Here is a 16,776-nt window from a genome sequence, read left to right as displayed (position 1 = left end):
TGTAATTATGTTCTCTTTTTAAAAATTCCCAGTATGGCTTATTTATACCAATTTTTTATAAATTTTTGTCATAAATTTATAATTTTTACATTAAAAATATTACTACATATATTAATACATATATTAGTCAATATAGTAACACATATATTAGTCAGTATATTAATACATATATTGAATGTATTAGTCCTCTTTATTGTATGTCCGTTTTCCATCTGGAACCATATGGGGAGAATACATTTTCCTTGAAGAGTCTTTCTTTCTGGGATGTAGGTTTTTTTCTGGCCTATTTTTTCATGGCACTATAGTCAGCTTCGTGGCTCCCGACCCAGTGCACATCTCACCTCTAGCTTCTCCACTTTGAGGGTTGCCTGTCTTGGTTTCACCCCAGCCCTTCTGAAATGGCTCATCTCCCAAGCTCTCCTCTTGCCCTGAGGACAGAAACAGATTCGATTTAGGAGGTTATTACTCACTCATTTGCTTTCAGCTCATTTTTCGTTTTTTTTTTTCCCTTGTAGGTGTTTTATATGCTGTCTTGCAAACTCATCAATAAATTTTAAAATGTGCTTCTTATAACGTATCCAGAGGATATTATAATAGAAAGGCATTTAAAAATATCAAGCCTGTGTGCTGCGTAAAAGCTGAAGTCCATTTAATTAAAGACCAATTCAAACTAAATAAAAATTAGAAAAGAAAAAATGATTCTATATAGTCATGCTGCTTAAAGGAAATACAGTGTGAGCTATACATGTAGCTTTAAATTTTCTGATTGCCCCACTAAAAAGCAGAAAAAGAAATATATGAAATTAATTGTAATCATAAATAGATATTTTAAGATGTAAGTACCTCATCTTTCCTTTAATTTAGAAAATGTGTTTCCATGGTTCTTTAAAGGATATATGTCATTTAATCCAATATATCCAAAATATTACCGTTTCAGTGTAATATAATTGTTAAAATATTTTACATTCTTTTGCACTATATCTGCAAGATCCAATATGTATTTGTACTTGCTGTTCAGCTCAGTTTGGACAACATTATTTTAAGTGTTCAATGTCACATGAGGTTAGTGCTACTGTATTATTTAGTACAGTTCATAGCATCTTTACCAAGTTTTTATTGTATTTATCCAGCTGTTCTCTGTATCTTAATCTCTCAGATCTTTTTCTGATATCATCATTTTCTTTTGCTTTTAGAAGATGATTCTTATTTTCTCTATATGTAAAGAGAGGAAAACAGTTCAGGAGCTTCTTTGGGATAACAATTTTAATTCACATCACACCTTGATACTGTAAAAATATTCCTAATTGTTCCAACAACTCTGCCTTCTTAAAGTCTACTTCAAACAAGGAATGAGAGAGAAGCTCAACACTTTGGAAGTTTAAAAGCTTGGATTTGAAAATAAACCACCTTTGGGAGGCTGAGACGGGCGGATCACGAGGTCAGGAGATCGTAGACCATCCTGGCTAACACGGTGAAACCCCATCTCTACTAAAAAATACAAAAAACTAGCCGGGCAAGGTGGCGGGCGCCTGTAGTCCCAGCTACTCGGGAGGCTGAGGCAGGAGAATGGCATAAACCCGGGAGGCAGAGCTTGCAGTGAGCTGAGATCCGGCCACTGTACTCCAGCCTGGGCGGCAGAGCGAGACTCCGTCTCAAAAAAAAAAAAAAAAAAAGAAAAGAAAAGAAACCACCATTTTATGTGCTTAGAATTTTTATTCGTTTTGTTAAGGTGTCCACAATAGTTCAGAATATTTGTAAGTGTTGTATTTTGGGAGATGAAAGATGATTCAGTTTTTCCATGCGAATGGAGACAAAACTGAAATATCTTGATATTTGAAATATCTTGATGTCATAGTCAACTCTTCAAGGAAAATGTATTCTCCCCATTGGTTCCAGATGGAAAACAGACATACAATAAAAAGGACTAATGCATTCAATATATGTATTAATATATTGACTAATATATGTAGTAATGTATTGACTAATAGATGTGTTAATATATTGACTAATATATATTAATATATGTAGTGATATTTTAAAGTAAAAATTATAAATTTATGACAAAAATTTATAAAAAGATAACTTTACATTTGTGATCATACCAAATATATCTAATCATTTATTTCACTACATGTTTAAAAAGTAAATGACCTATCATATATAATGCTTACTATGGTACTAGGCTCTGTTTAGGCCCAGGGGATAGAAGTAGCAATGATTCATTCCTGCCATTGTGGTAGTTTCTATAGATATAGACATCTAGAGGTAGTTTCCTATAGATATAGACATGCATTTCAGTTTTGCACTAAGTATAATTAATGCTATCTATATATCTATCTGGGTATTTATCTATAGATACTCTCAGGTGGAATATAAACCCAAAATAGGTCATGCACAATTTTCCCTATACAGATTAAAAATTTGGAAAATTTCTACAGACAGACTGTATTTAATCCAGGTATTGAATAATGTTCAGTCATGAAACACATACTTTTTGTCAATGACTCCAGAATAAGTTTAACTTATGGAGGCTGAGAAGCATTCCTAAGTGTAACCATTTAGTAGCTAAATTTTGAAAATATTCACCTATTTGCTTCAGTGTCTTTTTTAGGTATAGCCATGATCATCCAGAAAATGAAGTAAAACATTTCAAAATAATTAAAGATTTTACCTTTCTTGATAAAAAATTGATAGTTTTTTAAAAACAGCATTTTTTCTAAGTAGGGAAGATATTCATTTTAATAATGTATTGACTAAAAATAAGTTATTCAAGATTTATGGAATAACAATGTGAAATGTTTTTCATAGTGTAGAAGGGCTGTTTCCTAGAATGTTTTTGCTTCTTAGTTCTTAATCTTCCTTTCCTAATATTTACAGACAGTCCTTTCTTTTCTCTCTCCCTCCCTTTCTTCCTTCTCAATGAGAAATCAAATTAAGTCCTTTAGTATGAAGATTGCAGCTCCTTAAGTGAATCAAGTGTGTCTCAATAATAGTTCCCTTGCCTTCTTAGTAATCTTGAGTAAAAGCAAGTCACAGACATTTTTACTAGAATGGAAAATGCATGAGAATAGAGTAAGTTGATTGTCTTTGACCTTCAGTAATTTTTAACAGCCAAGGAAAGTGGTTTGTATTCCAATTAACACCCTTCAGAAACTGCCACCAATGAATGAAACTGCCTGGGATACACTATGCAAAATAATCTTTCTGTCAGAGAAAATTGAAAGCTACCAGAAAACACAGAACAGAGAGAACAACCAGGAGACTATGACATCAAGATATTTCAAATGTAGATATCATGACTGGAGAGTCATTTCAAAGGCATCTCAATCCCTTTGATCTTAACTGTGGCAGGACCAAAGTCCCATTTGGCCAGTGAGTAAGATCACTGACATGGGTCTGTTGATGCGGCTCTTTGGAGCAGCAAGAAGAGCACCGAAAAATATTCCTTCTGTGTCCACTGTGCTCAAAAAGAAAGATCGTGCATCATTTCAACCAAAATCACAGAAATTTACTAGTGGTTTGCGATTGGATTTTAAATGCCCTTTCATATATGTATTTACAAAGGAAATTATAACAATATGCAATCATTTAGCACCCAATATTCCTAAAAGTGGCCACTTGAAGGAATAATTGCATAGCCATGGCACAATTCTTCTAAAGCCAAAATACATAATTGTCCCTTGATTCCCTTCCCAAAAGACGTTGTGTGCCTCATAGACTGAACTGAGAAAAAGCATTGTGCTCAGTGGGAACTCAGGCAGGCTTGCCTGGAAGGTGCTGCTCTCTCTCCCCAACGCAGAGCAGGAAGTGAGAAGGAACGCAGCTGGACAGGATAAAAATGCTAAGCAGCTTTCCAGCGCCTTCAGAGCAAGTCTTGACAGTGGACTTCATTAGTTTTATTAGAGCATCATCAATTCCCTAAATGTCACTTGGAGCTCTATTCAAATATCAGCAAAGAAATATAATCCAAAGACAAACATATCTTGTTTGGTGATTATTCAGTGTTTATAAATATTCACATCCTGGCTCTTCTCCAGGGAAAATATTAAAAGTGTGGAGAACTGATGATTCTTGATCCTGATCAGTCATTTATCTGTTGGGAACTCAATTTCCTTATGTTAAAAAGAAGGGGGATGTTAAAGTTAGGATTAAAGTAGCCCCTTCTAACAAAGTTCCAGCAGGTTAAGTTCTGAGACTCTAAGAAGTTAATATCTTAGGCATCAAAGTGATTCACCACACCAAGCCTCGGACCATTGTTGCCTTTCTTGCCATTCCTATAACCGAACTTCGTTTGGTTTGTCTTTTCCATGCCCTTACCACTGCTAATCTCTTATACTGTTAATTTCCTGATAGAACTCATATAATATTCTTGTAAATGATCTCATTGATTTCATTGAAACTCCCCAATTTATCCTATACACCTGCATTTTCCACAGTGTCTACTTGGAACCTTAATCCCATGAGATATTTGGTGAGAGAAAAATCCAAAAGTTTCTTCATGAAATGGGTTTGGGAAAAGTTGCATGTTCTTTTTCTTGGAGAAACAAAACAAAGATAAGGAAGTTAAAGATTTTTGAGAAGTCTTAAAAATTGTTAAGTATGCTTACCCTTCATTTCCAAAGTTTATTTGACTGGAAATAATTTTGAGTCATGACTTTTAATATACAAAGTTCCCTAGAAATTTTCTTTGCAAAACATTGCTATATGTTTGTGTTAAAGTGATACTTCTAAGATGTAAATTGAATATGTCCCAGTTGTGCTTAAATATTACACTGACCATCTATTCCCCATAAGATCAAGTTCAAAACTACCCAGCAGGGATACAAGGCCCTTCATGCTTTTGTCCCTGGTTACATGTCAAGCTAACTTCCAAACTTTTCCTGACACATACTTCACCTGTTTTCAAAGCATACTCTGCTCTCCAAGACCTCCTATGTGATACTTTTTGTCTGTATTCCCCTTCCTACCTTATCCAAATAGAAAATCCATACTCAGCCTTTAGATACAGCTCAAGCATTAGCTCCTCTTGGAAGATTTCCCTGTCCAGCACACCTAGCCAACCCACAATCTGCAAGATTTCTGTGCTTTCCTCCAGGCTTGTGGAACACCCTGTGTCTGAGTGTCTACTTGTATAGGGCTGTTCGTACTGTAGTTTTTGTGCATATCCTCTCCACTGTGCTTCAAGCTTCTTGATAGTAGGGCTGTAGTATATTTGTATTAGTATCTTTTTTAAGTGGGTTAAAGGAAGACTGTAAGTAAAATTTGTTAAAAGAACAAATAAGTACATGAGGAAAATTGTCTAACAATTAGAATAGTAAATGGAGAGAGGTTGAATTATCTTGAATTCAATTAAAAGAGATTAGATTGACTGTAATATTAAAAAGATAGATGAATTCTTTTAAATTCTCTTTGAAAGGGCAGAAGAAATATGTAGAAACTATTTTAGGCTATTGGATTTATTTCCTGCTTTTGGGGCTCTAATTCATTTTCTTGTGAGCTGATTCTATCCAGGCAAATTTATGAAAATTCTATGTGAGTTGAAGGAAACCTCACACATATTACAGTGCACTTATTCAAACATATAAACAATTACAGCACACTTTGAGGAGGGCTATGATTGGCTTTCTGCTGTGAAGTGTGATCAGCATGGTGGTCAAGAAAAGCATCCAATAGGCAGTGATGTTTATGCATAATCACAAGGTGGATTTAATTCTCCATGCCTAGAGACAAATACAAAAGCTGAAGGGGCATTTGCATCTTAGGAGAATACTGGAAAGCAATGTTGGAAATAAGATCAATGTTTCCATTAGCACAGAATCCTCAAGTAAAGTCAAAGCCAAAGCTAAAATATAGCTCTGCTGCAGCAAATGGAGTGTCTTTGCTCAATACCCTTGTTTATCTTCCTGCACTATAGTGATAAATGAATTTGTAACTGCCTTTGAGATTTTATAACTCTCAGAAGCAATGCTTTTCTTTTTAAAAATGATTTCAAAGGAAAAATAAAATATTCCAAAAACCATGTAGGCAATATTTAGAATGCTTGGGAAAACAAATGCGTCTCTTCATGGTTAATTACAAAAGAAAAAAGAAGGCTTGCCTTCTATCTGTTTTCCATCCAATATTGTTGTTTTTTTTCTTCAGCAAACTGGATATAGTTCAATAAAGGTATGACCTTTAAAAAATTTACCAGTGATGACAGTGTTTGGTAGGATGTCACTTAAGCACTCCTGATTGGTGATGTATGTTATTTTAGATTTAAAGATGATATTACTGAGCTACCGTTAGTCAGTCAAGCACTTTAAATTCTTTCCTGGATGGAAAAGGGTTATAGCAAACCATCTGCTCAGTTGTTTTCGTGAAAAGTTAGACACTCATTTTTCTCTTTAACAAGAATGTTTTGAGCTCTGCTACATGTTAGGTATTGCATCAGAGATACATTGATGAATGAAGATGGTTCTTGATATTTACTGGAGAAAGAAATAAGTAGGGTTTTGCAATACAATTGTATAATTTTATTCTAAGAGTGAAAATAGAGGATGCTATGTGAGTATGTAGCCGTGCATCTAATCCAGATTTCAGAGACACTGGGATGGGAAACATTTATCAAGGCAGCACATACCAATAGACTAACTGACCAGCTGAGTTAGATGTCTGGTTTGTGGCTAGGTCACAAAGTCCCTCTTTATGGATTTGTTTAGCTCCGTGGTCTTGTTAGAATGATGCTAATTTTGCCTCTTATTCTAATGGCAATGTGCAATTATAGTTGCATCTGTTAATGAAGCTAGAAAGCTTTTCTTTTTTCATGTCTATGAAAATCAACATTTTAACACCTTTTGTGAGAAACTCTAGTTTACACATATTTGAAAGTCTTTTCATTTGAATAAGACACTCAACAAAAATATAAATGAAAGACCAGCACATTTTCATTGTAATGACAGCAATGCAAATTGATGGGAGTAGTGATATCTACCTCATTCTTGTTCTCTCTCTCTCTCTCTCTCTCTCTTTCTTTTCTTCTGGCTTTCTTTCCCTTTTGTTTAGGACACTGAGCCATGCAGGAAGGCAGTTATGTGTTCTGGTTTACACCTTTAGATAATAAGCCCATTACAGATGAACTTTCTTAGTCCTACTGAACAACAGTAATAAAATTTACCATTATAATCACTATCATAGTATGACTAGTTAATAAATATATTAGGTTTAAGCATGACATTGTCAATTGGTATGTAAAAAATGTTGAATATTAGAAATTTTAAATGATTCATATTGATATTAGTATATGTTTAAAAACCATAAATGTATCATAATTGATAAATAATGAATAGCATATTTATTATTTATTACTGAGAATAGATTTGTGGAAGTACTGTACCACAGAAGCGGATAATAAGAGGGTATGTTTCCTATAGAGAATTTCAAAACAAGAAAACACAAACTGACTAAAAATCATCCTCCTTTTTATTATCACCATGGGTTGGCAATTCTAAATAATGTCAGATAGAAGATAGTCCCCCTCCAAATAGCTTTTGTTGGTTTAAGTTCCAGACAATTGCTATAGTTACTTGTGGATACACATATGTGTGTGTACACACACACACACACACAGACACACTTCAAATTAGCTCATTTTATTTTTTAGCCTTAAATAACCTGTGTTCTATGTGGAAGTTAATTGGGAGAACTCCTATTTTACAGAGAGTCTTTACCTTGCAGCCTCAGTGACACATGTTAACCTAGAATGGCTCTGAATCTTTTATGCTTGCTTTGATACAACCACTGTATTTATTAGTGTCCCTGCATTTAAACCATGTGTTCTACGTAAACAATAGTAGGATGAGGATTATGAAGATGCAAATAAATAAACAGAACTTGAGTTACTTCAATTCTGGCCCTTTTCCTAAAGCAATGAATCAAACAATACTATAGAAACAGAACAGAAACAAATTGTGATATATCTGTATGCTGGGATACTGTTGGAATGGAGCACTGATACACAAAACAACCTGGGTTAATTTCCAAATACTTATGCTAAAAGAAGTTGTCAGAAAAGAGCAGATGCTGCATATATTCTATGTAAATGAAATTCTAGAGAATGCAAATTGAACTATAGTTACAGAACACAGGTCAGTTGTTGCCTGAGGTTAGGAGTGGGTGGAAAGGGGTGGGAGGCGGGGATTATAAAGAGGAATAAGGGAACTCTGGTGGTGACGGATTACAGGTGTGTGCATATATATATATATCAAACTTATCAAATTGTATACTTTAAATGTGTGCAGTCTACTCTTTGTTGATTGCACTTCAAGAAATCTGTAAAAATGCTAAGTATGCCACTGTTAAATATAATAAAGCACTGATATGTTTATAAACAATTTTCCACTTATCAGGAATTTTACTGTTTCTCAATCCTGTCTTTATCCAAATGAATCAATGGCTACACTAGATTGGATTTCAGAACTCATCTGGTCCAACAGAAAGCCATTGTCCATTGGAGTGGCTGTGGGGCAGGAGGAATTGTTTTGAGTAGGGATGGCAGTTGTAGATGGTAAACTGCAACTAATTACTTGACTTTTTTTTCAAACCAGTACAAAATGATTTGAAGTCTCAGGCCAATTTTCAGTAAAATATCAAAGGAAAAGGCCAATGATGAAAAGATACATAATTTATAATAATCTAGCTGGACACTTACAGAAAATTCTAGGTCAATGGGGGGTTTTTTTGCTTTCTTTATCATTTATAGCCATCATTGCAGCATTTGGGATGTTGATGAAGGATATAAATTAATGTGGGATGAAATAATGCATACAGGTACAAGTTAAGACCTCCCCAGGTCCTTTTATATTTCTTTCTTTTTGTGGGGGAAGGGGTGCAGGGTCTCACTCCTGTTGCCCAGGCTGGAGTGCAGTGGTGCAATCACGGCTCATGGCAGCCTTGACTTCCCAGGCTCAGGTGATCCTCCCACCTTAGCCTCCCAAGTAGCTTTCCAATGCCGAGAGAGTGAAGTGATATATTTTCTCGAATGGCATTTTTGAATGCCCTGCATGCCCTATCACACCCAGCAGATTCTCTGTATTTTTAGTAGAGATGGGGTTTCACCACGTTGCCCAGGCTGGTCTCAAAGTCAGAGGCTCAAGGCATCCACCCAGCTTGGCTTTCCAAAGTGCTGGGATTATAAGCACGAGTCACCATGACCAGCCCCCATGTCCTTTTTAATCCTCAGAGATCAGATGACTCAGATATACAAAGGAGAAACAAAGCAAATACATCACCAGGCTATAGAAGCAGAAATTCCTGTGGCCTTCCATTCTTGTCGTGAGAATTGTTCTTTATTGCCCCAAATGCTCCAGCCAAAGGAAACAGGAAGTTCTGATACTATTAGGGGACCTCCTTGTATACAAATCAGTAGTGCACAAACTGACAGAACATTTCCCATCTATGAGGCAGCAGGAGAGGAAGGGCTTCTGTGACACTTGGTACAAGTGTCTCTCCTTCGCCACACTGCCCCTACCCAGGTCTAGAAAGGATCCATATATCTTGTGGCCAGCATTTCACTCTCCTTTTAGGTGATGGCTCACCTGACCTGTCTCAAACCAGGCAGGAGTTAACTCAACTCACTCCTCTCACAGTTCTCATCACTAGGGATGTAATTGCCTACTCTCATTGCATCAGTTGGCATTCCATAACAATCAAAAACAATGAACAGAATTAAACTCAGTTGGTTAAAATGTTATCTATAGCCCATTGAGATTTGTAAATGATCTCTACTTATTGGGCCCAGGTCTTAGAGTATTAAGGTGACTGAGTGACAGCATGGTGAGTCTAATTCCATTGAAAGAAGGTTTTCAATACAGTTCCCCTCTAAACAAGAGGCACAGCATGCACCAGACACGGCCACATGGGAAAAACACCATGGTGCTCAGGATGCAGAAAATAGGAGCAAGGGAGAAAGTATAGGCCACAGTTTGTAGTTTCTGAAGGTACAGGGCACAGTTTGTAGTTTCTGAAAGAAATGCAAGTTGTGGCAGGGCAAACAGTCTAGGATTGGCTCGTTTGAATAACTGGTTGTTCTGGTGGGCTTTGAGCTATAGTGGTGGTCTGTGGTTGCCTGGCACCTGGCTCTGGGATGATCAAGTCAGAGAAATATTGCCTCCTGGGGTGGGAAAACCAGATAGAGTAGGTATGGTTCTAGATTGATAAGTTTGCATATCAAAGACATACTCCTGGTTAGGTTATTTGTTATCTTTAAAAATTGGCTGGTCCCAAGAAGGGCAGCCTCTCCTCAGCCAGAAAGGTTTTTCAGGATGTCACAATATGACATTATACAAAAAAATTAAAATATATACTTACAGTACACTTCAGACCAGATTTCAGTGGCTCCAGGGACCACAAACCAGCAGAATTTATAATCACTCCACACATTCAAAAATGCCATTCGAGAAAATATATCACTTCACTCTCTCGGCATTGGAAAGTTTCCTAAATAGCCCCTCAGTAATGTCGTTCAGAAGATTAAATACCATCTGAACACAATAAGGTTTTAAACTATGAGCTAGTTTTAAATTATGAACAAACACTTCAAAATTTAAGAGTAATTGGAATTCTTTTAGACACATGTCGTCTTTAAAGATGAGATCCGAGTATATTGGTTTAATTCAAATTTTAAAAAAGACTAAAACATCAATTTTGAAGTTGTGTAGCAAACAGAGAAAATATCTCTTGAGAAATCAGTGCAGCTTGGTAGAGGACTTTGCTGTGTCAGAGGTATTCTGCACTCACTTTTATATGCTTCCTGGGTGAAGCTGTCTTGCCTGCCTCTGGGCTTCTGTACTGTCCCCCATGCTCTTCTAACTCCCTTCATCCAATCAAGCTCCTCCTCATGAAGTAAACACTCATCTCTTATGAATCAGCCCAAGGATTGTACCTTCTTTAAGAAGGCTCTCCTGATACTGACCCTACTTGTACCCAATTGTCTCCATACAATTAAACTCTCTGCCTCTGCCTTTTCTTGCCCAGTTGCCAATCATTGCAGTTTTAGCATATAGTGGCCTTCTTTGTGTCCTTAATTTTATTTGATATTTCATCACTAGCATTTTCAACAATGCTCAGTGCATTGTGATGTTTAATAAATGCATTTGGAATGGTTCTGTGGAGTTGAAATACCCCCACCAGTTCCTAATGTAACTCCTTTTTCTCTCATTCAAATATTTTTAATTAAAAAAACTTTCATTTTGAAATAATTTTAGATTTATAGAATATTGTAAAAGTAGTACAGTTTCTATATACCATTCTTTCAGCTTTTCCTGATGCTCATATCTTACGTAACCATGACACAGTGATCAACAGTGAGAAATTAACACTAGTATAATATATTATTAACCAACAATATATTATTAACCAATATTATATAGATTTTGTTTGGACTTCATCAGTGTTCCATGGAAAAACTGTGTCATTTTTCTTTTACAAAATCTAACCCAGGACACCACATTGCATTTAATTGTCTTCTCCAATCTGTGATACTTTCTCTGTCTTTTCTTGTTTTCCATGACTTTGACACCTCTGAAGAGTACTGGATGGACTGGCTAGGTATTTTGCAGAAAGTGCCACAATTTGGATTTGTTTAATGTTTTTCTTATAATTAGATTGTAACTGTGGGTTTGGGAGAAGAAAATCACAGAAAAGATGTGGTGATCTCATCACTTAATATCAAGAAATACATGATATCAGTATGACTCATTCCTGGTGACATTAATCTTGATCACTTGGTTAACATGGTGACTGTCAGATTTCTCCATGGTAAAGTTATTAACTAGTGTAGCTCCTCCTTAATAATAGATTCTTAATAAATATTTCAGTGCTTTATTCAGCAGTAGTCAATGACTTTCTATAATGGGCCAGATAGACCTGGTCTAGGTATTAGAATACAATAATTTTTAAAAGAGCCCCAATTCCCTTTCTCAAGTAGTTTATATTCTAGTAGGAGAGGCATACAATAAATAAGATAAATAAGAAAAATATGAGGTATACAGATAGTGACTACTATTAAGGAGAAACACAAAGGAAGGGAGTCGGGGAGAGTTGGCATTTTAGGTGAGCTTGTCAGAGAACGCCTCCCTGAGAAGTAAAAGACTGAATATACAGATGGACAATGGTCAGACTACATAAAAAACTAGAACTCAGGGCCACAACCTGCAGCAAGCTGCCCAGAAAAACAACCCCAGTATCTACATCTACAATAAACAGCCCAGGAAGCCTGCCTGCAACCTATGAGTCAGAGTTATAAGAAGTCAGACTACTATCTTTGATAACAATCCAGGAAGCTGAACAATAACCCCTGTAATAATCATCCCCACATGGCTAGGACTTGATTAATAACTGACAGTTTTCCTGATTTTCCCCCCCTTCCAACGTAGGACAAATCAGAGAAAGCCAAACATGCATCTCTAACCAATCCCATAGGAAGCCCCACTTCTAGTTAGCCTGCCTATAGCTTCCCCACACCAACAGCCTCCAATCAGGGTGTATGGAAAGCCTTCCCTTTTTTCCACTACTAAGCTTTCCCACTTCTCTGCCTGCCTTTGAGTTCCTGCCAAAATGGAAGAACTCAAAGTTGATGGTGGCTAACCTCATTGCTCTAGCAAGCTCTGAGTAAATAGGTGTGGCCTGTTCTAATTTTGTTGGTCTTTATTTCCATGTGAGGTGACATGTGAATGAAGTCTTGGGGCAAGGACTTGGAGCCATTATGATACGTGGGGAAGAGCATTGCAGGCAGAGAGAAAGACAAGTGCAATGACTCTGAAGTGGAAATAGTGAGAGGACAGGCTAATGGACTGGAACAGAGGGAGAGGGAGATGGAGAGAGTAACAGGAGTAGTAGGGGAAAAGATCAGAAGTGCAATGGGAAGAAAAGAGAGCAGATTGTGTAGGACCCTCTAGCTCATGGAAAGGGCTTTGGATGTTACTCTGCATGAGATCAGAAGCCATCAAGATTTTGAGCTAAGGAGTGGCATGATTTAGTTGACCTTTTAAGAAGATTGCTCTTGTTGCTGTGTTTTGGAAAAATGACATAGACAAAAATGAAGATAACCTAAGAGGCTGTATGCTTATTCAAGAGAGAGATGATGGTTGCTTGACTAAGGTGGGAGCAGTAGAGCTGGTAAGAAGTGTTGAGGCTGTGGATACATTTTGAAGACTAAGTTGTCAGGATTTTCTGATGGCTTATAATATGTGGGGTGTGTGAGAAAGATAGTGTCAGTCTTAACTACTTTTGACCTGAGCATCTAGAAGAACATGTGTGACTTTTACTGAGATGCAGAGGATTACAAGAGCAAAGGTTGGGAAAAATATCAGGAACTTAGCTTTGTATATGTTAGGGTTTGGGTGTTAGACGTCCAAGTGGAGATGTGAGTAAGTAATTGAACATATCAGTCTGATGTTCATGAAAAAGCTTCCTCCTAAAGATACTAATCTGTGAAGCTTCACTATTTAAGTGGTCTTCAGAGCCCTGAGGATGGATCAGGTCAACAATGCAATGAGTGTAGATAGAGAAGAAAACAAGGCCAAAGACCGAGCCCAGGAGAATTCCTGTATTTAGAGGTCAGAGAGATGGGGCTGAACCACCAAAGGAGACTGAAAAGCAATGGCTAGAGTGGTAAGAGGAGCACTCATGTTCATTCAATAGTGGTTCAGGAAAGGCGCTTGCACTCTACATACAGAAAAAGCAATGGGCTATTTCCTTAATGTAGCACAGCCTCCAGAGTCTACCATAGAAAGAAAGAGGATGTCTGTGCGCTAAGTGAGTCCATGGGAGTTCATGAGGATATCAGTGGCATCATTTATCATGGCACAGGCAGAATCAGAATTTATAAAGGATAAAGAAAAATGTGCGCTTATTTTATAAAAATGTATTTGCTGACTTCCTACAATAGTGCTATGGTTTGAATGTGTCCTTTTCAAAATTCATGCTGAAACTTAATCCCCACTGTGGTGGTATTAAGAGATGAGGCCACTTGGGAGGTGATTAAGTCATGAGGCATCTGCCCTCATGAATGGATTAGTGCATTATAAAAAGTCTGGAGGGAACTTGTGTAGGACCTTCTTTGCTCTCCTGCTGTTCCTTCATGTGAGGACACAACATTCTCCCGTCTTTGCTCTTTTACCTTCCACCAGGCGAGGACACAGCGTTCAGGTGCCATATTGGAAGCAGAGACTGGACCCTCGCCAGACACAAAACCTGCTGGCACCTTGATATTGGATTTCCCAGCCTCCAGAACCGTAAGAAATAAATTTCTGTTCTTTATAAATTACCTAGTTTCTGATATTTTGTTAAAACAGCACAGATGGACTAAGACAAATAGAGAAAGAAGGCATAAGTTTGTGTGTTTCTACTTTGAGTGGTTTTGGTCACAGATCTACCTCCAGAGAAGCCCTCCAGATACAGGGATTCCTCCACATAATGAGATCTTCCACTCCGGCACAGCTCAGGCAACCAAGGGGCAGTCCTGGGGGATGATTTCAGGGGAGAGCTATTTCCCGGCTCCCTGCTCCCTCATCATTTCCTCTCAGAATACCCTGATGGCATCAACACCTGAAATCTTTTCAGCTATTACTTCAGACTTTCTCAATGTACCAAAAACCATTATGCTAAGCCATATCAAGGGGGATAAAAGAGTTTTCCCCTCAACTAAATCAGAAGGGAAAACAAGACAAAACAAAAGCTGATGAAATCACAATTTACAGTTGTAGAATCAGAAAAGCTGATCATAAAGCGCCCAGTGAATTCAAAGCACTTTGGCCAAAGGCAGAATGTATATCTCTCCGGCAGGAACTCATGCTGCGCAGCTGTTTTGTCTCTGGCAGTGGCAAATCCTACACCTGCTGGAAGCAACAGGGAACCCAAGTTTAGGAGCACAGTTTTTTTTCTTACTCAGTGTATAAGGAAGAGCTTGGGACGCCTACAGAATATTTGCTGCCATGTATTTGCCTCAAAATCCTTTTAAACCAAGTAGAAGAGAAAACAGAAATGTTCCAGCATCTGAAAGAACAAAGAGTGTAGTCTTCTAGAGAAATAATGTTATTTGCATGAATATATAAACCCTGTAGTAAATTCTTTGTTCACGCCTCTATGGAGAATTCTTGAGCAAATAGACAGAAGCAAAATAGGAAGTAAAATGCTTCAATTGTACCCTTTCTTTAAAGCACATTTTAATTCCTTAGACATTGGGACAAATTTCAGAAGTCTTCTTGAAGAAGCAGCATAGTACCCCCTGAGGTCATCTTCCTGGGATCAGATGCCGGGTGAATTCACACATCTCAGCTCACCGGGGACTGGCAGCATCATTCCCATTTCTCTTACAGTTGGTAAAGGCATCCATCTGCCACTATAGCCAGTGTTTTCATGGTCTTTTTGAGACTGAGGCATCATCCTCATTTTTTAATAGATTTTTTAAAACTAAAGGAAAGGGTTCCTTGAGGATAAATAGCCCAGTCCTATTTCTCTAGAAATTTTACTTACTAGCTGTGTGATTTTATGTAAAGCATAACCCCTCTCTTGGCCCCAATTTCCTTAACTATAAAATGGCAATGATTATCTATGTTGTAAGAAAACAATGTAAATAATCTAGCATGTGAAAGAACTGAGCAGGGTATCTGGAGTATACAGATACTTAGTAAATCTTTGCTCTGTAAAGGAATAAAAAGGCCTGAATATTTAAGAGACTGATCATTTCCTGAGTGAGGAATAGTGATCCAGCAATACAAATATCTGATGGGAATGTTATTTTAAAGTGAGAGCAATGGTATCTTGAAATCAAAATCCAGAACAAAATGTTCCACAGATAATTAATTCATTTTAATATTTATGAAAGACAGACACCAAGTTTTATTACTTCTGTTTTCAGGATTTAGGAGATGTGCAAATTTTGTAACTTATCATTCAATTTCAAGACCAACCTAACCATTCCTTCCTCCCATGCTCTCTCTTCTGAGACTCCGACATCCCTAGGACTCAGATGACCAGAACTGGTTGCTTTTATGGCATCATTTTTCAATAACAATTATGCAATTCATATTTAGTTTTAATTATTATTTTAAAATCTGATTTACAGAACGTAAAATACTGAATGGTATGCATTTTCAGTGAACCTTTGAACTCTTGAGGAACTTTTGTAAAGAAGTTAACAAGGTCTATTGGACTGAAAGTTGTCACCAAATGAAACTATGCTGAAAATGTGTTTGTGTGTTATTGTCCGTGTTTATTTTTAGGGAAATGGACCCACTAATCTTACCATCTCACTCAACTAAATCAGTATTTCCACTTTCTGTGATTCATTCAGTAGTACTAATAGTTGCCCTTTGCAGAACAATCATTATATTCCAGGCTTTATATAACTTATCTCATTTGATCTTCACCACAAGCTGTGAATACTTTTCTCATCCCCATTTGACAGATGAACCAAGTTTCATAACTTGAGGCTCCTGAGATCAGTTCAAGTAGGAAGGGGAGATGTGGCATATTAATAAGGAATCGGGTGGGATAAGGATAAACTAGTTAATATCTGGACACAGTCTTATTTTTTTCTAATTATAAATTATAGATTGTTTCTGAAGAAAAAAGTTTTGATAAAAAGTACTTAAAAAGTTAGAGTTTGGGAGTTTTGATTTTATCCATGAAAGATTAAGTGCTCTGAGATTTGCCTTCCACCATACCCAACTAGAAAACCAAACAAAATATAGAACATAACAACTTTCAAACATTGAACAAGAGGCAGCACAGGACTGT

General features: G+C 37.0%; 1 protein-coding gene across 1 annotated transcript in view; it reads left to right on the top strand.

Annotated features, from left to right (window-relative positions):
• Positions 1-14,266, top strand: part of RFC3 (replication factor C subunit 3) — a 206,553-nt gene extending 192,287 nt beyond the window's left edge. Inside the window, exon 8 of the mRNA XM_030922330.1 lies at positions 14,166-14,266. Coding sequence (XP_030778190.1) covers positions 14,166-14,244 — 79 coding nt within the window. The 3' untranslated portion in view covers positions 14,245-14,266. The remainder of the gene's footprint in view (positions 1-14,165) is intronic.
• Positions 14,267-16,776: the final 2,510 nt, after the last annotated feature.

This window comes from Rhinopithecus roxellana, chromosome 18, assembly GCF_007565055.1.
Source record: "Rhinopithecus roxellana isolate Shanxi Qingling chromosome 18, ASM756505v1, whole genome shotgun sequence".
NCBI classification, from domain to species: Eukaryota; Metazoa; Chordata; class Mammalia; order Primates; family Cercopithecidae; genus Rhinopithecus; species Rhinopithecus roxellana.
This window is presented reverse-complemented; position numbering and strand designations above follow the sequence as displayed.